A 27,990-nucleotide genomic window follows, 5' to 3' on the forward strand; every position below is an offset into this window, starting at 1 on the left:
GGCGCATGTACATATGAAGTTTCAAAGTTGTAAGTGGGAGCACTATGATGTTAGGGGCAAAGTTTAAGTTTTATATTAGAGGTCAGAGTGACCTTGACCTAGTGACCCAAAAATGGGTGTGGCATGTAGAACTCATCAAGGTGCATGTACAAAAAAAGTTTCAAAGTTGTAGGTGGAAGCACTATGATGTTAGAGGCAAAGTTAAAGTTTTATATTAGAGGTCACAGTGACCTTGACCTTTGACCTAGTGACCCAAAAATGGGTGTGGCGTGTAGAACTCATCAAGGTGCATGTACATATGAAGTTTCAAAGTTGTAGGTGGAAGCACTTTAATTTTAGAGCCAATGTAAAGGTTTTAGCACGACGCCCGGACCGCGGACGACGAAGAGGCTATGACAATACCTCGGAGTTTTCTCCGAAAACAGCCGAGCTAATAATACATTATGGGAAAAAGCATGAACTTTTATTTGTTGAAAATAAAAAAATAACATTATTTGTATTACCATTTTCACATAGCAAACAATATCAACGTTGACGAATAACAAACTTAAATAAAACTTAAAAGACGTGGCACCTGCACATCAAGGAAATCATACGTTATACAATCGCATATACTGTTGGTGCGGTCAAAAAAATAATTCATGTGAAATTAACTGAACATGACCCAAGAACATAGACTCTAAGAGGAAAGGTCAATGTCATGCATTGAGGTAAAAAAAAACAAATTTTATGAATCATTCATAATTGACCCATTGATTCACTCTACGTCAAGGGATTCGGTAATAAATAAAAAAAATCTACAATTTTGCTCTTTTATCTGGCTGTGTGTCACAGGCAAGACTTCGACCTCTATGGAAAATGTAAATGACACACACTCAGGTCAAATGTTACAAATTTTAATTAAATAAACCTTAGTTTGTTAGGATAATTTCACATTAAACTGACCTGATGGAATTGTTTATCGTTTTAAGGCAGTGAGGCAAATGCACGAACGGTCCCTATGGCCAAGGTCAAGATCACACACATTTCACTTCACACACACTTTTAATTCTACATGTATACGGAGTTTGGGGGTGAACATCAATTTAACGAGTTTGTTGTATTTTCATTGTATTTAGTAACAAGACATTCACAACAATTAAACCACCTTGTAAAATTGTGTTGAACCACTTATAGATCTGGATAAATGTTTAAATTAATAATTATCATATTCAACTTAAACAAAAGCTGTGTTTGTGAAACACAATGCCCCCTACTGCGCGTCTTTGAAGCCATATATTTGACCTTTGATCTTGAACTTTCACCACTCAAAATGTGCAGCTCCATGAGATACACATGCATGCCAAATATCAAGTTGCTATCTTCAATATTGCAAAAGTTATCAAACATTAACCAAGGTTAAAGTTTTGGGCCAGAATGACAAACAGACAGGCAAAAAAAATATACCCCCGATCATTCGATACGGGGGCATAAAAATACAGCTTAATTATAGTAAATACACTCAAGGAATACACAACTACAAAAGTAAAGCTTAATTCTAGTATTCACAAATCACATCACACAATAAGCATGTAGAGTGAGGTCGGTGTCCCAAACATAAGGCATAAGCAAACATTTCTTAAATGTCTTAGCAAACTCAAAATTTGCATTCAAACAAAGAATTGAATTCATGATCATGACCTCAGGATATTTTATGAATCACATAATGTTTCAAGCTATACACCTCAATGCACTGCAATTTTTCAATTATAATTAAAAACCTTCATATCGATATAAGACAAGGGCTGTTTGTAAAACATGCATGCCCCCCATATGGGCTCTCCATTGTAGTGACAGCCATTGTGTGATTATGTTTTTTGTCACTGTGACCTTGACCTTTGACCTAGTGACTTGAAAATCTATAGGGGTCATCATCCAGTCATGATCAATGTACCTATGAAGTTTCATGATCCTAGCCATAAGCGTTCTTGAGTTATCATCCAGAATTTTTTTTTACTATTTTGGGTCACCGTGGCCTTGACCTTTGACCTATTGACCTGAAAATCAATAGGGGTCATCTGCGAGTCATGATCAATCTACCTATCAAGTTTCATGATCCTAGGAATAAGCGTTCTTCAGTTTTCATCCGGAAACCATTTTACTGTTTCGGGTCACCGTGAACTTGACCTTTGACCTAGTGACCTCAAAATGGATAGGAGTCATCTGCGAGTCATGATCAATGTACCTATGAAGTTTCATGATCCTAGGCATAAGCGTTTTTGAGTTATCATACGGAAACCATTTTACTATTTCAGGTCACCATGACCTTGACCTTTGACCTAGTGACCTAAAAATCAAAAGGGGTCAACTGCGAGTCATGATCAATCTACCTATCAAGTTTCATGATCCTAGGCATAAGCGTTCTTGAGTTATTATCTGGAAACCATTTTACTATTTCATGTCACCGTGACCTTGACTTTTGACCTGAAAATCAATAGGGGTCATCTGCAAGTCATGATCAATGTACCTATGAAGTTTCATGATCCTGGGCATAAGCGTTCTTGAGTTATCATCCGGAAACCATTTTACTATTTCGGGTAAACGTGACCTTGACCTAGTGACCTGAAAATCAATAGGGGTCATCTGCCAGCCATTATCAATCTACCTACGAAGTTTCATGATCCTAGGCATAAGCGTTCTTGAGTTATCATCCGGAAACCATTTTACTATTTCATGTCACTGTGACCTTGACCTTTGACCTAGTGACCTGAAAATCAATAGGGGTCATCTGCGAGTCATGACCAATCTACCTATCAAGTTTCATGATCCTAGGCCTAAGCGTTCTTGAGTTATCATCCGGAAACCATTTTACTATTTTGGGTCACTGTGACCTTGACCTTTGACCTAGTGACCTGAAAATCATTAGGGGTCAACTGCGAGTCATGATCAATCTACCTATCAAGTTTCATGATCCTAGGCATAAGCGTTCATGAGTTATTATCCGGAAACCATTTTACTATTTCGGGTCACCGTGACCTTGACTTTTGACCTTATGACCTGAAAATCAATAGGGGTCATCTGCAAGTCATGATCAATGTACCTATGAAGTTTCATGATCCTAGGCATAAGCTTTCTTGAGTTATCATCCGGAAACCATTTTACTATTTCGGGTCAACATGACCTTGACCTTTGACCTAGTTACCTGAAAATCAATAGGGGTCATCTGCCAGCCATTATCAATCTACCTACGAAGTTTCATGATCCTAGGCATAAGCATTCTTGAGTTATCATCCGAAAACCATTTTACTATTTCATGTCACTGTGACCTTGACCTTTGACCTAGTGACCTGAAAATCAATAGGGGTCATATGCGAGTCATGATCAATCTACCTATCAAATTTCATGATCCTAGGCCTAAGCGTTCTTGAGTTATCATCCGGAAACCATTTTACTATTTTGGGTCACTGTGACCTTGACCTTTGACCTAGTGACCTGAAAATCAATAGGGGTCATCTGCGAGTCATGATCACTCTACCTATCAAGTTTCATGATCCTAGGCCTAAGCTTTCTTGAGTTATCATCCGGAAACCATTTTACTATTTCGGGTCACCGTGACCTTGACCTTTGACCTAGTGACCTCAAAATCAATAGGGGTCATCTGCGAGTCATGACTAATGTACCTTTGAAGTTTCATGATCCTAGGCCCAAGCGTTCTTGAGTTATCATCCGGAAACCACCTGGTGGACGGACCGACAGACCGACCGACATGGGCAAAGCAATATACCCCCTCTTCTTCGAAGGGGGGCATAAAAATACTTAAATTACATAATAATCTTCTTGTGATTTTGCTTTAGATTATAAATTTATGCCACCGATTATTTAAATAATGCCTAGGAGTTCATGGGATCTTACTTACTTTTTTTCTCGATTGCAACATCTTATCTCAAATGCAGCAGAAAGACATTTTAACATAGTGGATATTTTGCGCAGTGAAATTGCAGATTGATTGTTTAGCCGAACAAAAAATAATAAGTTAGGGTGATATTTTGTTTTTACAACTCAGCCTTGTAGTGAAAGAAATAAAACAATTTGTCTAAGTTAGGGTGATTTTTGTTTTTCCAACTCAACCTTGTAATGAAAGAAATAAAAACAATTTTTCTGTCTGTTTGTTTGTCTGTCCTTGAGTCTGTCTTTTTAGTCTGCACACATATTCAGAGATGACACTTAGCCCAAATACATAAACTTAGATAAAGGCTTGTTTTCGCAAGACACACCATACACATGTACTATGTATGAAAGGAACATTATTTGCATTATACAAATACTAAATAAGCCATACAGCTTCTTTTTTGTACTTTTTAAAAAACAAGTTGTGCTTATGTTTATATCTATTAGATGAAATAATATATTGTTACTAAATACACATACTTTCAAAAGAAGGTAAAAGAAGGCAAATATAAGGCTCCTAGTATACAAAGTGCTAAAGTTTACAAGTACAGCGTAACAATTTAAAAGACAACCATGATGAACACTCACTTGATTTCCATGATAATAAAATACAAAATAACAATCCTCAAGAATACATTATTACAAATAAATCCTATTAAGATTTTTTTGCTTAATTTTTCACAGTAACATCTGATGCCTTTTAAAAATCAAAATGCAATATGTGCAATCACACCTTAATCGTCAGCAAACTTTAGTGGAATTCAATAAATATTTGTTATTCTGAGTTTATCACAATTTAAAGCTATCCAATGCTTTCTTTACATCAGCAAACACCTGAAAAATAGATAAAGAAGCATAACATTCATGCACACAAGAGAAATATTGAAAACATGAACTTAATTTACCGATTGTATTTGTTTCTTTTTCATATAAAGAACATAAATACATCTTTGATAGCAAAACATAAAATAAATGTTGTACATTTATTAAACATAACATGTTGCTCAGCAAATACTGGTAAAGGCATGAATTGTTCGTAAGCATTTGTTAACGATATGCTCATTTATAAAGTGTGCCAGTTTTGCTTACAGATTGTTATTAGAAATGTTTTGAAATAAAGATTGCTTGAATGACTGGGTCAATACCAATTTCAAGTTAACATAATATAGACAGAACATTTTGAATAACATATCTCGGCATCTATAGATCGAGAATGAATTGGTTTAACCCTTTACCACTTAGATACGTGTTGTCACGGGTTTGTAGTCCCTTAGAAAGTCAAATTAAGGTAAAGACTCTTATTACTAGATTCAAGTTTTAGAGGCGTCATTTCAAACCCTTAGATACTGATGAGCAGCAAACAGCATAAAACCTGAACAGACTGTGAGTTACATGCAGTTCTGTTCTGGTTTTATGCTGTTTAGACATAGCCATTTTCACTTAGCTTCTGAGTTGGAAATGGTTAATAGATCGATTGACACAGGGGTGTTAAAATTATCAAAACCAGCTAGCACTACGGGGCTCCTAGCTAGCAATATCAGGTTTCCCTTACATTGTTTAAGTTTGCTCTTAATTTCAGTTTCAAACCTCGGAAATAGTTATCAATAAACATAATTGTTCTATCTACCAAGACATTTTTGTAAAAAATAATTTTCTGTAACACCTTGTTTGGAGATATTTTTTTTACAATTTTGGGGAAAATGAACCCTGACCACATAGACAGGTTACAGCTATTTACAGTATGATAGGTGAATTAAACAGTACCAAATACTGATACAGTCTAAGCAATTAACAGACACAAGGATTGTTGCAGAATCAAGTGATGATTTACCTGAACAAAGGATTGCCTGGGCAGGCCATTATTTCATAAATCATACAGGCTGGCCGAAAGCAAAATTTAAGTCGCTAATGCAAGCTGGCAAGTGGAATTTTACACCCCTGTTCACAGGTTGTCAAACAACAAAAAAAAAGTTGTTGTTGATTCCAGGCAGAAACAATACATTATATTCAAGAAAGTTAAATAACAATCATAACTAAAAATATTATAAAATACATCGTTTGTATGCATAGTCATTCAATGAAATAGATAGCATCATTAGTTGATCGTATTTTTTTTTTTTGAAAATATGGAAAAAAAAAACATACATTTATAACACACTATTTAAATATGTTTAAAGATAGTTATTTTTCTTTAAACCTGAATGGTCCATTGACAGCACATCAGATTTTGACCCCAGTTCAAAGGAACATTTTTTATCCCCTTTTTTAATGATATTGTCACTACATGTATTTAAAATGATTTACCAAACTGAATTGTTTTTCTAATAACTGCATTAAATGACTTTCTTTTTTTTAATTTGCAGTATTGAAAAGGACAAAATGTAATTATTATAATTACTATGTTTCTTTTTAGAGTGTGAACTTCCTCATAAATTGATTGATTACAAAATGACTTAAGATATTTCAAATCGATACTTTAGAATGTGTTTTAATGACAACTGTCATATTTCAGACACAACATGCTACAGGTTATTAAACAACACAAACCTCATCTGGTGTTTTTTCTCCATTCATCTCCTGCACAAGGTTTAAGGCACGGTAGTGGTCAATGATTGGCATCGTAGACGAGGTATAGGTATGGATTCTGAAACAAATCATTTAATGAGGTGTTACTTTAAGAAAAGAAAATCAGGTTCTGGATATAACAGAAAATTCAAAATCTGCAAGGCAACTGCCAGTTTCATATATTGCCACTTGTATGCATAAATATATTATCGTAACATTTTGATGAATTCTTTAATTATCAATAGTAATTATAGCATAAAATTTACAGTACAAACAAATTAATTTAGTTTTATTTTTTGACCATATAGTAATAATTTAAATATAAACACAGGATGTGATGTCAACTTCATACAGTAACATACGGACGGAAAACGTATATAACACATCATATTACACAATATAACAAGAGCAACGCCTTGCGGGTGCAGACCGCTCATCTATTTTTCTTTTTAAAGGTGTAGGGACCTATCTCAATTTCAATCACAAAGGAGGGAGGCAGTGCTCACGCTGCTGCCAGACATTATCGCCAATGGCGATTATTTTATCCAACTGGCTATTATTTCTTAAAATTGTCTAGAAAAAATGGCGATTATTTTATCCGCCTACATAAAAAAACAAATTGCCACTAAATGTTGTCCCGCGATTGCGAAACGCCTGCAAATCGGGCCATCAAGCAGGAAAAATCGATAACGAGATTACCTGTGTACACACTCGACCCTGTGTATTGTCATACACGCGTCAATAACTTCTGCGACATTGTGGCCTAGAGCATTTTTCTCAATCAGTGTCCGACAGCAGTGATATATTTCGGAAAAAACGTCTTTAATCTCCCTGTGCTTTACCAATTATCGGTAACTGTTAGATCTTTGTTAATTTTTCGCCAATTATTATTTAATCGTCATTATTGAAAATCGCCGCTAATATGCTATATGCCGGTTAAGTCGTGGGTAATTTTAATAAAGATGTTGCGTCTCAAATATTTTATAAATATATGACCATGAATCATAATGAAAATAATTATTAACCTTTCTTCTTTAAGATGTGTTGCTTTTTTCCAAATGTTAATCGTCTTTAAACATCAAAATAATCGACTGTGTTGATAGTGTCAAACTACCATCATGAAAATAAGCTTCCGGATGATTCGTGGGTTCTGATTGGCTGCCAGAATTTCAAGATTTGCATACTATAAATAGCCTTTACACTGACCTTGCAGGACAGGTTAATTTCTTGTGAAAAAATGTCAACAGACGATGTAGCATGGTAAATGCTCATAAATAAACAATTTTGTGTTACTTTGAAACACTATATGAACAATACATAAATGAGGAAATACTTCATAAGGACCTATCAAGTTATGACGAATTTCACTATTTACTTGTTTTTGACGCATTTTTTATCGGAAAAAAATGGTGACCGTGTCAAAACATTTTTCCGTAACGAACTGCATCATGTGCGAACGTTCTATCGCGAGATTTCACGCGGTTTCTATACCCACGAATCAAACAGAACCCACGACTCAACCAGTAACAACCATATTGTTGGCTGGTTTTGTTTTGCACGCCGTTTTTTCTGCAATTAGATTACGTTGAACATTGCTTGATGAAATAATTATTTAATCGCCATCAACTAATTATCCCCGTAATTACCGCTGTTTGTCGTCTGCTTTAACATAATGATTCCAATTTTTAACCAGGTAACCTGGTTTACCCAATTCAAAGGGACCCGGCATATGCCATGGTCAGCTAATTTTAACGAAACACGTGTTTGGAATTACACTAAGGTGGTGTATTTTAACTCACGCGCTGTGACGTTAATTGATGTAAAGATGATCGGCATTGCGAAAGTGTTATTTTTGGAATAAATCATTTACAATTGATATTGGCCTCTGCCTACAATATTGCGGCCGATGGCAAACGCCGTATTAAGAGATAAAGTAGTCGAACGATATGCACACTGATATTATGCTTGTTTTTGAGTATATATATATATATATATATTATAACTTAAATCAATAGATATACATTTAATAAAACATAGATAAAATGAGAGTCATGGTTTTTTCTTTCTTTTTGCCTTCAGTACCGTTTTGCGGAAAAGTCCGCATATGTTTTGGCTATTATTTTTTTAAGGAAAAAAAATATGGCTATTATTTTCTGAAGGCCAGAGTGAGCACTGGGGAGGGGTGGAGTGGAAAGGGGTGTATAGTGTGGGAGTGTGGTCATTTATTACATTATCTTCCAAAAATGCAAAAAAAAAAAATGGGTGGGGGGGATTAATGGGTGGGATGGTTGGACGGTATTTGAAAAAAAAACCAAGGGCTGTTTGTAAAACATGCATGCCCCCCATATGGGCTGTCCGTTGTACTGGCAGCCATTGTGTGAATACGACTTTTGTCACTGTGACCTTGACCTCTGACCTAGTGACCTGAAAATCAATAGGGGTCATCTGCAAGTCACGATCAATGTACCTATGAAGTGTCATGATCCTAGGCGTATGCGTTCTTGAGTTACCATCCGAAAATCATTTAACTATTTCTGGTCACCGTGACCTTGACCTTTGACCTAGTGACCTAAAAATCAATAGGGGTCATCTGCGAGTCATGATCAATCTACCCATGAAGTTTCATGATCCTAGGCGTATGCGTTCTTGAGTTATCATCCGAAAACCATTTTACTATTTCTGGTCACCGTGACCTTTGACCTAGTGACCTCAAAATCAATAGGGGTCATCTGCGAGTCATGATCAATCTACCCATGAAGTTTCATGATCCTAGGCGTATGCGTTCTTGAATTATCATCCGGAAACCATTTTACTATTTTGGGTCACCGTGACCTTGACCTTTGACCTAGTGACCTGAAAATCAATAGGGGTCATCTGCAAGTCATGATCAATGTACCTATAAAGTTTCATGATCCTAGGCCCAAGTGTTCTTGAGTTATCGTCTGACAACTACCTGGTGGACGGACGGACGGACCGACCTACCGACATGAGCAAAGCAATATACCCCCTCTTCTTCGAAGGGGGGGGCATAACAATAAAAAAACATATTTGTGTTTTTTAACCATGGTTGAAAAAAACAAGAGATGTGTTTGTCAGAAACACAATGTCCCCTATTGCGCCGCTTTGAAATTTTTTTTTTTCTTTTTTTTACCTTTGACCTTGAAGGATGACCTTGACCTTGAACTTCCACCACTCAAAATGTGCAGCTTTATGAGAACGCCGCTTTGAAGTAATTTTTTTGACCTTTGACCTTGAAGGATGACCTTGACCTTGGAGGATGACCTTGACCTTGAACTCCCACCACTCAAAATGTGCAGCTTCATGATAAGGCCGCTTTGAAATTATTATTTTTTGACGTTTGACCTTGAAGGATGACCTTGACCTTGAAGAATGACCTTGACCTTGAACTTCCACCACTCAAAATGTGCAGCTTCATGAGAACGCAGCTTTGATTTTTTATTATTTTTGTTAACCTTTGAACTTGAACGATGACCTTGACCTTGAAGGATGACCTTGACCTTGAACTTCCACCACTCAAAATGTGCAGCTTCATGATACGCCGCTTTGATTTTATTTTTTTTACCTTTGACCTTGAAGGATGACTTGACCTTGAAGAACGACCTTGACCTTAAACTTCCACCACTCAAAATGTGCAGCTTCATGAGAACGCCACTTTGATTTTATTTTTTTTACCTTTGACCTTGAAGGATGACCTTGACCTTGAAGGATGACCTTGACCTTGAACTTCCACCACTCAAAATATGCAGCTTCATGAGATACACATGCATGCCAAATATCAAGTTGCTATCTTCAATATTAAAAAAGTTATGGCCAATGTTTAAGTTTTTGGACAGACAGACGCCATATATTTGACATTTGACCTTGAAGGATGACCTTGACCTTCACCTTTCACCACTCAAAATGTTCAGCTCCATGAGATACACATGCATGCCAAATATCAAATTGACCTTGGAGGATGACCTTGACCTTTAACTTCCACCACTCAAAATGTGCAGCTTCATGATAAGGCCACTTTGAAATTATTTTTTTTGACGTTTGACCTTGAAGGATGACCTTGACCTTGAAGAATGACCTTGACCTTGAACTTCCACCACTCAAAATGTGCAGCTTCATGAGAACGCCGCTTTGATTTTTTATTATTTTTGTTTACCTTTGACCTTGAAGGATGACCTTGACCTTGAACTTCCACCACTCTAAATGTGCAGCTTCATGATAACGCCACTTTTATTTTTTTGTACCTTTGACCTTGAAGGATGACTTGACCTTGAAGAACGACCTTGACCTTAAACTTCCACCACTCAAAATGTGCAGCTTCATGAGAACGCCACTTTGAATTTCTTTTTATTTGACCTTTGACCTTGAAGGATGACCTTGACCTTGAAGGATGACCTTGACCTTGAACTTCCACCACTCAAAATATGCAGCTTCATGAGATACACATGCATGCCAAATATCAAGTTGCTATCTTCAATATTAAAAAAGTTATGACCAATGTTTAAGTTTTTGGACGGACAGACGCCATATATTTGACATTTGACCTTTAAGGATGACCTTGACCTTCACCTTTCACCACTCAAAATGTTCAGCTCCATGAGATACACATGCATGCCAAATATCAAGTTGCTATCTTCAATATTGAAAAAGTTATGGCCAATGTTAAAGTTTTCGGACGGACAGACACCATAAATTTGACATTTGACCTTGAAGGATGACCTTGACCTTTCACCACTCAGAATGTGCAGCTCCATGAGATACACATGCATGCCAAATATCAAGTTGTTATCTTCAAAAGTGAAAAAGTTATGGCCAATGTTAAAGTTTTTTCGGACGGACGGACAGACTGACTGACATACTGAAGGACTTTTCAACTGCTATATGCCACCCTACCGGGGGCATAAAAAATTTTTTTTGGGGGGTGGGGGTAGGGGGGCATAGTGTGAGGGTGTGGTGGTCATTTATAAGATAATATTTAATTAAAAAAAAAATAATGGGGGGGATTGAGGGGGGATTCGGGGGGCGTGGGGGATGGTTTGGGTGGAGTCTATTGTGGTATGTCAGGTAAGAGTTGTTTTGTCAAAGTACAAAAACATGTATCAATCAAATCTAATCATAAATAAAGAAGTTATGGCAATTTTAGCAAAATTTAATAATTTGACCTTGAGAGTCAAGTTTATTCAAAGGTCAATGTAAAATTCAACTTGCCAGGTACAGTACCCTCATGATAGCATGAAAGTATTTGAAGTTTAAAAGCAATAGCCTTGATACTTTAGAAGTAAAATGGATCTAAACACAAAATGTAACCATATATTCAAAGTTACTAAGTCAAAAAAGGGCCATAATTCCGTAAAAATGACAACCAGAGTTATGCAACTTGTCTTTGACTGTCCCCTTATGATAGTTTGCGAGTGTTCCAAGTATGAAAGCAATATCTATGATACTTTAGGGGTAAAGTGGACCAAAACACAAAACTTAACCAAATTTTCAAGTACATATAAAGGGCCCATAATTCCGTCAAAATGCCAGTCAGAGTTACATAACTTTGCCTGCACAGTCCCCTTACGATAGTTAGTACGTGTTGCAAGTATGAAAGCAATGGCTTTGATACTTTAGGAAAAAAGTGGACCTAAACACAAAACTTAACCAAATTTTCAATTTTCTAAGTATAAAAAGGGCACATAATTCTGTCAAAATGTCAGTCAGAGATACATCACTTTGCCTGCACAGTCCCCTTATGATAGTTAGTAAGTGTTGCAAGTATGAAAGCAATAGCTTTGATACTTAAGGAATAAAATGGACCTAAACACAAAACTTAACCAAAATTTTCTAAGTATAAAAAGGACACATAATTCTGTCAAAATGCAAGCCAGAGTTATCTAACTTTGCCTGCCCAGTCCCCTCATGATAGTAAGTAAGTTTACCAAGTTTGAATGCAATAGAATTGATGCTTTATGAGAAAAGTGGACCTAAACGCAAAACTTAACCGGACGCCGACGCCAACGCCAAGGTGATGACAATAGCTCATAATTTTTTTCAAAAATTAGATGAGCTAAAAATGGATTTTTAGTCTTTGTACTTGAACTTGCTGTTAAACTGTTAAGAAAATAATTTATTCTAATAATAGAGTTTGTTAGATTTACTACATTTTTATACCTGTGGAACGTATATTGCAAACATGACATACCATGCTGTATACATGCAAACATGTAAGCTATAATGAACCTCAAAGCTAACATTAATACCTCTTTTTGAGACTTTCCAAGTTGTCATCAGATCTGCCACTTGTCTTGCCTCTGTCCAGACATCGGTCTATGCACACCTAGCAGAACATTGCAAATATATTTACAGAAACTTATAAAGATTAAAAATCATCACTGGTTGAGATATATGTTACTGTGTGTATGTTAATCCAACCAACACCTTGTGAAGATGGCCTATACAAATTGGTTCATGATAAATATATAATTTTTAAGTAAATTAGTGTCATAAATAATTAAGATAATAACTTGTAAACCAGTTCAAGACTAATCATGGTCATTACAGAGACTTATATGTGTTTATAATCATGGCTAAAGGCATAAGAATTAAAGTATCTCCATTAAATAATTCATTTATCAAATAATTATAATAATAAAAGGGATAAGAATAACATGCAGGCCTCATATAATTGACAGATGAATAGGCACTGAATATGAGAACATGAGAAATATGAAAACCTACTGGTAATTCAAAGAAATCTAAAAATAATTTTACCTGTTCAGAACAGTTAAAGAAGAGAACCATCTTGACATCAGCGACGCCTGTCATGGCGTCATTCCATCCATCAAGGTTGTCTTTGTTTCTTGGAAAACCATCAATCAAAAACCTGTCTTTACCACTTTGTTCCATTGCCTATAATAGTTTATACATTCAACAATACATATATCAATATAACAATATCAAATATTTAAATAATACAAGAACCTTATATCTCACGATGTTAATAAAGAACTTGGTTGGGGAAATTAAATACATTGTAAACATAATATCCCATTTTTATGCATCTAAAATATTTGAAACATATACATAATAGCAGGCTTTACTTTATATATCTTGTTATTAATTAAACAAGTCATTAAGACATTCCTAACAAAACCTATTCTATTACCACATAATGCATACCCTTCTCAACAATGAACATGTTATCTGTACAGGAACTATGGATCCATTTTTTATATGTCCTTCGATTTCCTCGCCGTATTTTGAGCCAGGCCTCTGGCGTTCCTCTCTCAACAAGTCCCCTGCACTCAGATGTACAAAACCAAAATCCTGCAAAAAAGTCACATTCAGTATATTAAGTATAAAGTTGCTTTTTTAATTTTCATTTTTATACTTTTTTTTACAGTTACAACCATGAAGAAACAAGAGATGTGTTTGTCAGAAACACAATGCTCCCTATTGCGCCGCTTTGAAATAAAATGTCAATATATAATTTAGCAGGTTTATAAATTATCTCCCTTTTAAAGCTAATTACTTCCCTTGCATTGTATTTTTTACATTTGACCTTCAAGGATGACCTTGACCTTTCACCACTCAAAATAAGCAGCTTCATGAGATACACATGCATGCCAAATATGAAGTTGCTAGCTTCAATATTGCAAAAGTTATGGCCAATGTTAAAGTTTTCGGACAGACGGACAGTTCAACTGCTATATGCCACCCTACCGGGGGCATAAAAAACAATAAACAGTCCATAATAAATGCATAGAAAAATAAACTTCAAATGCTGTACAATTGTTTAATAATTCAATAACTGTGCTCAAAAAGGAAGATGTAGCACCCTTCTCTTTTGTTCTTATATCTTTATAATATAAATGATCATACAAATATCTGTTAACAAGTGAAATGACAGTTTATGAGTCTGACTCACAATGTTCTAATACTGAGTGTGACTTACCCTCACAATGTTCTAACGCTGAGTGTGACTTACCCTCACAATATTCTAACACTGACTGTGACTTACCCTCACAATGTTCTAACGCTGAGTGTGACTTACCCTCACAATATTCTAACACTGAGTGTGAATTACCCTCACATATTTTAACACTGAGAGCGTGGCTTACCCGCACAATGTTTTAACACTGAGTGTGAATTACCCTCACAATGTTCTAACACTGAGTGTGACTTACCCTCACAATGACCTAAAACTGAGTGTGACTTACCCTCATAATGTTCAAACACTGAATGTGACTAACCCTCACAATGTTCAAACACTGAATGTGACTTACCCTCAGATTGTTCTCGCACTGACAGTGACTTACCCTCACAATGTTCCAACACTGAGTGTGACTTACCCTCACAATGTTTTAACACTGAGTGTGACTTACCCTCACATTGTTCAAACACTGACTGTGACTTACCCTCACAATGTTCTAACACTGAATGTGACTTACCCTCACAATGTTCTAACACTGAGTGTGACTTACCCTCACAATGTTCTAACACTGAGTCTGACTCACCCTCACAATGTTCTAACACTGAATGTGACTTACCCTCACAATGTTCTAACACTGAGTGTGACTTACCCTCACAATGTTCAAACACTGATTGTGACTTACCCTCACAATGTTCTAACACTGAATGTGACATACCCTCACAATGTTCAAACACTGAGTGTGACTTACCCTCACAATGTTCTAACACTGAGTGTGACTTACCCTAACAATGTTCTAACACTGAGTGTGACTTACCCTCACAATGTTCAAACACGTAGTGTGACTTACCCTCACAATGTTCTCACACTGAGTCCCTTTGCCTGCTCCTGGACCACCCAACACAAACACAACATTGTACTTGGCCATTTTCTGTGCGACAGCGAACTTTCCAGCCAGGGATACAATACGTTTGGAGGTAACCAGCCCTCTTACAGCACGGGAAAATGGCAGTAGCAGTTTGCAACTGGAAAAAAACAACATACAAGTATATTATTTGAGGACTTGGATGATAAGTTACGACATTCATATTACCTTTCTTCTCCCATAAAATTATAAATGTTACTGCTGTTGTGTTTACATTAAAAAGTGTTTTTGCAATTAAAAAGAACTTGTTTGATAAAGAATCTTGCACAATTAATTAAATTTTCGAGTTTCTAGCAATCATTTGTACATGTAATTTAATGTCAGGAATATGATTTTAGACATTTTTTAAATTCCTATTTTGTATTGCTGAGGATCATTCCATTAAAAACCCATAAATATGGTTGTAGTTATTTAATTCTGAAAATCAAACTGTTTTTACTCTGTAAAGTTTTGTATTTGTTCAAATGAACAATTGCACTAAAATTCTTTCTTAAAACAAGGGCTGTTTGTAAAACATGCATGCCCCCCAAATGGGCTGTCCGTTGTAGTGGCAGCCATTGTGTGAATACGATTTTTGTCACTGTGACCTTGACCTTTGACCTAGTGACCTGAAAATCAATAGGGGTCATCTGCGGGTCACAATCAATGTACCTATGAAGTGTCATGATCCAGGGCTCGAAATTAACACTCGCACACTCGCAAAATGCGAGTGAAAAATACCGATTGAGAGTTAAGTTTTAAGCCACTAGAAATCTTTTGTGAGTGAAGAAAGAGTTAAAAAAAAATAGTTATATTGCTAAATGCGCTTGACGTTGTGAACGCTAAACCCCAGGTCCATTAATAGAACGTCCGAATACCCATATGCTGAAGATCGCACTTTGTATGTAGACTGGTATACTTATAGTACATTTATGCGGATGGTATTGGTACAAAGAACATGAAACAGTTGATTATCCACACATGTTCACTATAAAAGACATAAAAACCTGAACAGTCATGTCGTCGAAGCGAAAAATAACTAGTTTCTTTTTGCCCACAGATTGAAATAACAAAACGAAATATAAAGCAAAGTAAACCGTTGAGTTGAGAGAAAAAAAACGGAAATTAAATTCTTCCACGAAAACAGTGAAAAAGTGGGAAAAAGAACTTCATATATAACACCCAAACTTATGGTTGATGAATGTTTTTGATTTTGCGAGCTGGTATTTAAGCTGCTCGCAATGTTTTGCTAGTAGAGAGAAAAGTTAAATTCGAGCCCTGTGATCCTAGGCAAAAGCGTTCTTGAGTTATCATCCGAAAATCATTTTACTATTTCGGGTCACCGTGACCTTGACCTTTGACCTAGTGACCTCAAAATCAATAGGGGTCATCTGCGAGTCATGATCAATATAAAGGGCACATAATTCCATCCAGTCAGAGTTACATAACTTTTCCTGCACAGTCCCCTTATGATAGTTAATAAGTGTTGCAAGTATGAAAGCAATAGCTTTGATACTGTAGGAATAAAGTGGACCTAAACACAAAACTTAACCAAATTTTCTTTTTTCTAACTTAAGTATAAAAAGGGCACATAATTCTGTCAAAATGCCAGTCAGAGTTACATTACTTTGCCTGCGCAGTCCCCTTATGATAGTTAGTAAGTGTTGCAAGTATGAAAGCAATAAATTCTGTCAAAATGCACGCCAGAGTTATCTAACTTTGCCTGCCCAGTCCCCTCATGATAGTAAGTAAGTGTACCAAGTTTGAATGCAATAGCATTGATACTTTCTGAGAAAAGTGGACCTAAACGCAAAACTTAACCGGACGCCAACGCCGACGCCAAGGTGACGACAATAGCTCATAATTTTTTTTCAAAAAATAGATGAGCTAAAAAGTAGTAGCCAAATTTCAGCGCTGAGATGACAACATACATAATAACCAAATTTGCTCAATAAACAACATAACTATTATCATAAATGTATTGGTATCAACAAGCATTGTATTAAATTATCAATTAAACATCATTTAAATAAATTATTTGTTACCTGAAATTAAATACTTCATTTAATGTTTGTTTTTTATTTCATTTATATTTATTTTCATGTATTGGCATTTACGCTATACAGTGTTAGAGCTTTCCTAAAGATAGTTTCAAGATGCCCCTGTTTTTCGATTGGGTTGGTCTTGCGTGGGTAACTCCTATCCACTCCCCTACCCCACCTCTCCCCAATATTTTTTAGGAACGTACTTGCCGAATGACATAATCTGGTGCTTCTTTGTTTAAAAAAATACATTTACTGCAATATATTATTCTATATAAGTCTCAACAGATCATTTTTTCAAATGTAATTTCTTCAGTCTTGAATACCACTGTACTGAGTTGCTAGTCTATATTCAGTTGCAGCACATCGTCTGTTGCAAAACACATGCTTTCCATGCGTGGCACTTGACCATTGAAGACGACAGCAATAATTTCGCACTCTTTCTTAAAAAAATGGTTTTACGTGTATAGTGAATGGTTATTATCATGTGACTGTAGAAAAATGGTGTACATCAGTTCTATAAATATCTTGTTATCGGGTATTGTTTTTCACAACTTACTACCGCTGAAAGTAATTAATTATAAACCATTAACTTTACATAAGTAACAATTGTTTACAGTAAAAAGGTGTGATGATGATGCCCGAAACTGACTTTAATGTACTGTTCTATTTCACCTTTAATATTCCGTAAATGGTAAAACTGTGAATTCTTACTTCATTTCCTTCACTCAAAAATAATGTTCGCCAGTTAACACTGCCCCCATACGCATTCTCGTAACCAATAGGATGGTGAACATCACAGTATGGCGCCTGGAAAGTTATCTGATAATTTCCTGTGATGCATCTTACATGACAGTGTAATATGACTAGATTATTCTAAACGCATGTCATGGTATCTGTATCTTATAAGTGGATTATCTTTTACCCCATGTGGCATTTATGGCCATTACCTGTGAAAGTAGGTACTGAGTGCTCTTTAAAAAAGGGAATAATGATACACTTGTAGAGAAACATAGATTTTTTTTGACAATCACCATTTTCATTTAAATTTTTAACTTTAATCACCAGCTGAAAGATTCAATTACTGATGGCAATCGGAAACGCTAATATAGAAAACAAACCTGCACGATGTACTCTTAAAATCTTAAGAACACAACTCTTGCTGCCAATGTCAATAAATTCTTGGTCATAAAATGTCTTTAAACTCAGACTCAAACTATATTTGAAATTAAAACTGGGGCTTGGTATTTTTAAATTACAAATACATTTATGTATTAGCATTTTCAAGTATAATGAACCATTGGACCAAATAACGGGAGTATATATAGAGGCGCAGAAACTCTTTGTTCCGTAACAAATAACGGGAGTATATATAGAGAGAGAGAGCGATGTTTAAGATAGAACATTTGTTCATCATGCAAGGAGAGAAACTTTCTGGAAAGAGGGTTTCTTTGGGGGGTCATATTTTTAAAAACTTGGGCTAATTATATTTGGAGGTAAGAGTCTTAAAGATTTTAAATTACAAATATAAGCATTTTCAAGTATAATGAACCATCAGACCAAATAACAGGAGTATATATAGAGGCGCAGAACTCTTTTGTTCCGGAACGAATAACAGGAGCATATATATAGAGAGCGCGCGATGTTTTAGATTGAAAATTTGTTCATCACCCAAGGTGAGTAACTTTCCAGAAAGAGGGTTTCTTTGGGGGGTCATAATTTTAAAAACTATGGCTTGGTATTTTTGAGGGGAAGTGTTTTAAAGATTTTAAATTACAAATATCAGCATTTTCAAGTATAATGAACCAGCGGACCAAATAACAGGAATATATATAGAGATGCAGAACTTTTTTGTTCCGCTTGCTGCAGAATTACCAAAGCGCTGAACAAACAATCTCAGGCTTGCATAACTAATGAGCTTCCATGGAGCATGCAGTAAATAGACCACACTGCGTTATGGGTGTACACTGCAGTTCGCAGTTTAAATGTTTTTGGTCAAGGTTTAATAGAAGATTTTCTGATAACATCATATTATTTTCACTGACATGCAGTTGTATTTGAGATGGAAACACAACAACATTGGCGGGAGGTTTATAAACAATGGTTGCTTTTACAGGAATTAATTGGAGAGGCAAATAAGTGGCCTTTTTTTATAAGGATACTTTTTTGGAAAAGAGGCGTTAACCATTTTGAGCGATTGTTATTGGGTGCTTTTGTGTATGTTAATGGATTAAATCCTTAAGTATTCTATGATTGGGCATATCTTAATTAAATGTGCCGTGATGAGATTGGTAACAGACATTTTAGCAGTATGTTCAAAGTTTTTGAAAAACCCAATTACAATTTATATGCATATCATGTTGCAAATGATAGATACGAGTATCTGCAGTGTCATATAATTATGCTGGACGTTTTGGATGACTATAATTGGGGTCTTGCAGGTAAGTTTATTTCAAATAATGACTGAATAAGCTGCAGTATTTTTAGAAACAAACTATAGATCATGTCTACTGGTTCCTAGTTTCCGGAAACAGACGGAGTAAGCTGAGGTTAATATTTATTTACATCTGGACTACTTTGTTTTATATCTTTTTTGACTGTAAACTGTAAAGGACAGGGCCTTATGCAAATTTTTAAATATAATTTCAAGATTATATAGTTCTGTTCCTAAACAAAATTATACATGATCCGCAGAACAAAAGAGGGGATAATGCCTTAAAGACTTTAAATGATTTCTAGAAGGAAAAACTTGGAACAGTGCTTGAAAATGATTTAGTATAGTAAACTTTTATGATAGTTGCTTTCCATGGAATGTCAGATCTTTGGCTATTCTGATTGGTTTAATTTTAGTGCATAAAAACCTATTAACCACAGAACTACCCGACGTAATAATAAATAAGAAAGATGACAGTGGTGTTGTTTATGTTGTGAATCACAACAATGTAATATGTCTTGACTTTAGTCTCGCGACTGACAAGAAAAAGGTCAAGTATCGCTTCGTGTGTCTAGTGTAGCGTTCAAAGGGCGACACAAGACACACGAAGCGATACGCGATATTTTGCGCGACAGTCGCGTCGATGCACAATATATTTAACTCGATATATCGTCAAAGTACCTTTTCTCGAACCTCACCTCTTTTCGAACCCTTCATTTGTTTGCATTTCATACCCATACACGCAAACGCACTTCCTCACCGTTTTTTGTGCATAAGTAAAGTACCCGGTTATTTATTTACGCTGACTCGCACGAAGCGGCAAATCAACGAAAATGCGTCAAAAACCTGTAGAATAGGCAGATCAATCATAAAACACGTAAAAATCATAGTATTCCTTAATGCTTTTGCTTTTTACATATGTAATGATTTTCATTAAAAAAACATGGTCTTTTCGTTCTCAATTTTGCTTGACAATTTACAAAAATATTTGTTGTTGAAAAGTAAAACCATACACAATAGGTGTACATGATACTGCTGCCTGTGGTCCATGAGAGCGAGATGAAAAATCTTTCTAAAAACGTTCAGGAATGTATGGCAACATAACAGATTTGAAAGCAAACTTACACAGTGTGGTCTCATGCACAGTTAAGGATATTTTGGATGAGCGACATGAGGAAAGTGCTAGGGTGAACAATCTGATCTTTTTTAACTTAAAAGATAATGGGAACATCAGCACCGATAAAGATACATTAAAATCAATTCTTGATGAAGATTAGGATTACCAGGTGCAATTTGGCATGTTGACGCATCGTCTATTACAAGATTAGGAAAATTTGACAACAAATCAATGAAGGTCAGACCGTTAAGAGTGAGAATCGAAAATAGGGATATTAGAGGTGTGATCCTCAGAAATGCATTTCGTATGAAAAACAATGAACAATTCAGCAAAGTTGGGATTGGAAGGGACCTCACAGTCAAACAAAGAGAAACTTATTGGGAATTAAGGAATGAATTGGCAATTAAGAGGAGGGATGACCCGAATAAGAATTGGGGGATTAGAAGGGATAAAATAGTTGAGTTACCCACACAGATGCTGCGGGGAACGGGAAGGCCACTAGAGGATTTATTATTCAACACAGTTAATGTTTAACAGTTTCATAGTTCTAAAGTTAATTGTTCTTCATTACCTTCTGATTTATCATATTTAACTGAAAGTACAGATAGTATTTTGTCGTTTGTAACTGAGGCATCTGACTCTAGCATTAGTACAGACAAAACAAATGTTAATGAAGGTACGAAGTTCATATGTGAATTTATTAATAATTGGCTTTACAAATACTGACAGTTTGTCAAATAAGGTTGCAGAGTTGGAAGCATTCCTAGCGACTGAAAATCAAGATATTTACCGTATACATGTGTATGTAAAGTTTTTCCCTAATTTGCACATGAGAAACTGAGTGTAAACGACATTAAATTTTCCCGGTATGATGTGTTTTGCCCAATAACAGATGGAAGCAGAGGTGTAATTTATTAGTAAAAAAAATACTGAAAGCTTCAAGTGTTGTTGCATCGGATTCAAATAAATTTGCTGAACATGTCTGGTGTGATTTGAAACTAAAAGGGAAAGACAATACAGTAGAATTGCAATAACTTGAGCTGGCGATTTCTCGAAAACTGGCGATTACTCGAGCATTAAAGAATGTCCCTAGCATTTTCCTTTAATGTCTATATAAAAATACCCGCGATAACTCAAACATGCCATTTTCGATAACTCGAGGCCGTGTGCCGGTCCCTGAAAGGCATTTCACACCTAATTAACTGGCAATTATTCGAGGACGCTTTCTCGTCTGGTCGGTGCTAAACATATTCGAGTTGTGAAAACAGCGCAATCAAGCAGACGAAAGACGCTCTATTAGGTGTGAAGTAAGTTGCAGTTTGAGAAACACTGCAAATTGTCATCCTTTGAGACGCAGATTAAAGCTACACAGTTTTAATGATAATTGAATAATTACTAGTGCTGCAACAATACGCCAAAAACCGTATTGCAATATATTGTCAGTTCAAATACCCGTATTGCAATATATCGCAATATATTGCTAACTTGTACCAAAATTATAACTTGCCAATTATCCGATAATCCCGTATATTCCACTTTTAAAGCAAATTCTGGTATATATTTACTATAAATGTGCTCAAGAATAACAAGAAACACAAACATTCGCAAATTTTCTTAAGTATCAAATACATTTTGGCGTTCGTTACTATTTAAAGATGTGATGAAATAACGTCCAACCGCGGCGTTTTTTTTCCCACTGAACACGCGTAATTCACCTGACGTAATGTTCCCGTTTTTATACAACACATAATACACCCATACTTTCCATGCGAAGTTCTACATGTCTGTATAATTTTTGCGCGCTTTTTATTGAGACAAAGGATAAAGCACTTTTTATTTGAAGTTAGAATTTTTTATTGTCGCATTAGCATTAAAATTTGGAAGCGTATTTCCGAAATTCGGATTACAAATTTAATAATGTTCAATTCAGAATCGAACGAAACATTTACAGCTGTGCGCAATTAATTCAACAATAATCTGTTCAAAAGCATCGAACGAATGCTGCGATGTAACAACGCTACTCCGTATAATACACTTTCAGAATGCTGTTTTTACGGAAAAAAAATTACACTGCTTTGTTTTGTTTACCTTGTTATCATTATTTCGGATGGCTTTTCTGGACGAAATGTGAATTAATTTTTGTAAAATTTTCGTACCGGTATGATGAAAATCGTAAAATTTTCGTACCGGTATGATGAAAATCGTATCGCAATACAATATGCGGATTGCGTATTGCGATATATACCGATATTCCGGTATATTATTGCAGCACTAATAATTACCAGCAATCGATAATTATCGCGAAACGTCTTCCGCCATCAGTTCCGGGAAGCTAATGGGTTGCGACAATCTTCAATCCTTGACTTTGCGCAACGCAAGTCTGACTAATGTACATAAAATGCAAAGTGTGTGTAGTGATTATGTTGTTTTTAGTGTGTGTCTTTTTCATGAGCATGTAAGTATTTTGTTTTTTTTTTAAATAGTTATGCTACATGTACAGTGAATATTGATGAGATATTTTTGATTATATATATATATATGTTTTGTGTGTATCTTGAAATAATTAAATGAATTTACGATCATCTTAATTGTTTTGTTTATTATACTGTAACCTTAAGCGATTTTTACAAAGCCTTTTCTTTCTCTAGCACCGTCTTAAATGTAAATAAAGCGTTTGCGGTCAGAATTTAGTATTAACAACCGAGGCAGTGAAAACAAATTATACCATTGATTACTCGAAACCTGCGATTACTCGAGCATCGATGTTGGTCCCGTGCTTCCTTGAGTTTTCGCAGTTTTCCTGTATTTTAATTGGAATGATTTACAGGAGTCCCAACTCTAATTGTGACAAAAATTTAAGACTGTTTAAATTAATCAACAAAGTCTGTAAATTAAAATATTCACATCATGTTATAATGGGAGATTTTAATTTTAAAGATATTAATTGGACAACTCTAGAATGTAACTACGTCATTAACTCAGATGGTCATCAATTCTTTGATACAGTGTTGGATTGTTTTATGTATCAGCATGTAAAGGAATGTACGCGTTTTAGAGAGGGACATAATCCCAGCTGTCTGGACCTTTTATTCACTACCGATGAATTTATAGTACTGGTCTGAGTGAAGAAACTATTTCTGCAAATAATGTGAACCTTTTTAAAACCCGACTGAACAAGGAAAATTGGAACCTCAAAAAATTTGGGGTGCTGGGGGTTTCGGTAAATGACAAGTTCGGTAAATTGGATTTATATAGTAAAGGCCGTGGAGGTTTCGGTAAATTGGTTTTTATAGAGGTGGTATACCTACAATGAGGTGTTAATGACACCTATTATTGGCTTACAATAACATCAGTGGCATATATTTGCAAACTGTGGATTAATTTTGAGTTGATTAATTAATGCTATGCCTACGGTAAAGAATTAAGGGGCATGAATGATCTACCTCAGAACTTTCTAAAACAAATTCTTTTAGGAAATTGTAGGTACCAAACCTAATGAGTATGTTGCCCAGCTCTTGCCACGTGGAGGCAACCTCTTGTAAGAGCCAAATGTTGAATTTCATATTACATATTACAATACACCATCAGCTGCCGAGCGCAGAATACGCTATAAAAATTGTGGATTGCTTCAAATTAAAGGTCAAATTCCAAGTGCGCTTTATATATAACAATGTTTTATTATTTCTCTCTGGTTGAGAAAAAAACAAGAATTTTTTTTTTTAACACATACTACATGTACGTAATTTATAAAAATAAATATAATGATACATGTTATGTTTTATAATTTTGTTAAGTGCGCGTGCAATTGAACGTTGAGTTGAGCAAAGATATGCAAACTAAATTACACATAATTAAAACTGATAAAAATGACATCTAACATAACGCCAGCAGACCCGAATGAATACACTGTGTATTAGCAACCTGCAGTGGTGATCCCTATCTCATCAGCTTAATACACAGGCACCTGACTACTGTATTGGAACAATGGGATTTACGCCAAATTACGGCCAAAATAATTGATTTCATTTTTTGCCTGAACAAATCCGTTGAATAAAAAATTCTAACTGATTAACTTTGTAATCCGTTTTATTTACCATATATTATAAATAGGACACATTTAAAACATGGATACAATATATATAGGACATATTTGCAGCGATTTTCCTTGTCCAATTGGGAAAAGTACCCGTACCGGTTCAATTGGGAAAAATTGAGTCGTGAAAACCTCAAAATTGGGAAAAATCGAGTCGTGAAATCCTTAAATTGGGAAAATCGCGCCATGAAGTTTGGGTCTTATTGAATACATCATGCAGTTCATACTTAAATTAAACATACCCATTAAAATAATCATTTGCAGACATGCCTTAATGAACATTAAGTAATAAATTTGATATAAATAACAGAATATTATTAAGAACACACAAAATCAATTACTAGTTGTTTTAATCTCTTATAAAGCAATGTCTCTGTCTTTCATTTTTTTGAAAATTTCAACAATCTTTGATGTTTGATCATCTATCAGTTGCTGGCATCCCTCTCTGCACAGCATCATTAGTGCTGTCAATGTGTCCTGTTATAGACGGTTCCGAATGGTCGTGCAAAGATTGTTCATTAGACTGAACACACTTTCCACAGAGGCAAGGTTACAAACTGACGTAAAACAGTACGCTGGCTGCCTGACAAAAGCACCGTAAACAGTAACGACTCTATTGATCGCACGCGCTGAATAATAAAACCGAAACTAATCGAGCGCGTGGTTACACACAACTATACGATTTTCTTTGTTCGCTCGCCGAAAGTTGGGTTTTGTTACAAAACTTTCGATCGTTTTGAGAAAAATTCGGACGCCGATTGGGATTTTTTTCAGATGCTGATTGGGAATTTGGGAATTTTCATTCGATTGGGAAAGTACCGTTTACCGGTACTTTATAAAGAAGGAGGAAAATCGCTGATTTGATTCTTTCATTTAAAAAAAACAATAAGGGCGTAGTCACATATAAATAAGATACATTTACAGTACAATATAAATAAATTATTAAGGCATATCAATGTAAACTTTTGTATTAAAAGTGTGTGTGAATGTCAGAGTTTATTTACAGGTCTTTTTTTCTTTTTCATAAAATTTATTAACAGGTCTTTTTTTGTCTTTTTCATAAAATTTATTTACAGGTCTTTACGACTACCTTATGTGCTGACCTGCTTGTAAGAAAAATAAGCGAAAAATTTATTTATATAAGAAACAAATACATTGGATAAAAAATTATTTTTTTTATCTGATACACTTTAATTAAGGTTTTTCCAACTATTGTATAAAAACATATATTTAAAACAAAAAAATCATAACCTAAAGATAAACTTTTTATATATAAATTACGTCCTTTGATTAGAATATGAATAGGTTGTAAAGTCTGGATATTTAATATTAACAGTAAGCAAACATCTCTAAATTGATAACATCAACTCTGTACGATGCTGTCCGGTAATCTTGCGCAGTTAAGGGTCAATTGGTTTAAAAGCATGTACTTTTATAAATTGACAACATAATATCTAAATTTATAATGGAAATAATAAGTTCATGGGCGTGTGAACACACCAATATCTGATTAATTCTGTGAAGAACTGTCCGATTTCAAAACAATCATGACTCGTCTCATTTTCAAACTATCACAGTGTCCGGTAATCTTGCGCACCTTCTGTAATGACCTCGTTTAGGCAAAATTGTAGACACATGATGTCCAATTATTGACAAAAAAACATTCCAGAAAAATATTTTTAAAAATCAGTTTGTAAAACCATTGAAATTAAATGTGGATTTCTAGTGCAGTTTTTGTTCACTACAAATCAACAAATAATATAGTCACTAGTAATAGTGTACAATTAATAAAAAAGTACCGGTATGCGTGAAAAAAATGTTTATGCATAACGGGTTTGATTTTACCACGATCATGCTTCCATAGTTTACAGAAAATATCAAAACTAGGCCATTGCGCATGCGGAGATCATACCAAATTGGTTTGACAGAATGGCGGGAAATAATGACTATGTCGGTCTGATGCGATATTTTCATGAACAAAAATACCATAACTGATCGGATATTGTGCAATGGAATGCTAAATTACACGTTGGATTAATGAATTCTTAATTTAAAGTATGAAAACGCTAAAGGCTGCAGGGAATTTGTGATTCATTTCGATTTTTTCCTAAGTGGGCCAGTGTTTACGATGTATAGGGATGACGCAACTGGTGTTTTAATGTAATGATCGAATTTTATTTTGCATGGAATACGTTTTTTTTAAATCCGTTAATTATTAAAAATTTGAAATTCCATCTTTCATCACTAATGAAAACCATTTGTCGACTGCGAGATTCGCAAATGCGAAGTGCGCAAGATTACCGGACGCGCAAGATTACCGGACTTAACTGTACATTTTAATCAGATAATTTAATTTGTGCCAAACAACTCTCAATAAATGTACAAGCTTATCCACTATAGGTGCGACAATCCCTATTTATACCAATTACCGAAAACCTCCATGGCATTTACTATATAAATCCAATGTACCAAACTTGTCATTTACTGAAACCTTCATAACTCAAAATGTTGTACCATCATGTCTTTTGCGCACAATGAAATTAATTAGTAAAATACTAATTTGTGAGAAAATTACAAGAAGACCTTTACAAGACGGGCCAAGATAGCTTCAAAGCTAAAATTATGGCCCTACCATTCAGGTATCCAGGTATGATATCGACTTTTTATTTAGAAGTTTAGTTAAAATTTATGGATTTATGTTTAAAAAATAATTAATGCTAATTCGGGAACATATTTATTCTTAGGCGATTAAATGGTAGTGTAAGATCTTCTTAAACTGTCCTTCAAATACAAACATTTTATTCTTGACAACTTGAGAAGCCGACGTGTAAACCTTCTAACATGAAATGTTATACCGGAAGTGATTATGACCAAAGGATGGAAATCAATGAATTCTGATCAGGCTAACTATCACTAAAATAGTAAAATAAACAAGTTTTGCCCGATCGCCTTACTTCTTTAAAAAAAACACGTTCAGC

At 35.2% G+C, this 27,990-nt stretch overlaps 1 protein-coding gene across 1 annotated transcript; it reads right to left on the minus strand.

Moving 5' to 3' along the window:
• Nucleotides 1-4,355: 4,355 nt before the first annotated feature.
• Nucleotides 4,356-27,898, minus strand: LOC127860834 (UMP-CMP kinase-like). The gene is made up of 7 exons (XM_052399140.1): nucleotides 27,808-27,898; nucleotides 15,273-15,447; nucleotides 13,672-13,818; nucleotides 13,264-13,401; nucleotides 12,753-12,829; nucleotides 6,475-6,571; nucleotides 4,356-4,761 (listed from the first exon to the last, which is right to left on the minus strand). The coding sequence occupies exons 2-7, from the start codon at nucleotides 15,348-15,350 to the stop codon at nucleotides 4,717-4,719; spliced, it is 582 nt and encodes a 193-aa protein (XP_052255100.1). The 5' UTR covers nucleotides 15,351-15,447; nucleotides 27,808-27,898; the 3' UTR covers nucleotides 4,356-4,716.
• Between the last annotated feature and the right edge of the window lie 92 nt (nucleotides 27,899-27,990).

The sequence above is a fragment of the Dreissena polymorpha genome, chromosome 15, assembly GCF_020536995.1.
Source record: "Dreissena polymorpha isolate Duluth1 chromosome 15, UMN_Dpol_1.0, whole genome shotgun sequence".
Taxonomy (NCBI): Eukaryota; Metazoa; Mollusca; class Bivalvia; order Myida; family Dreissenidae; genus Dreissena; species Dreissena polymorpha.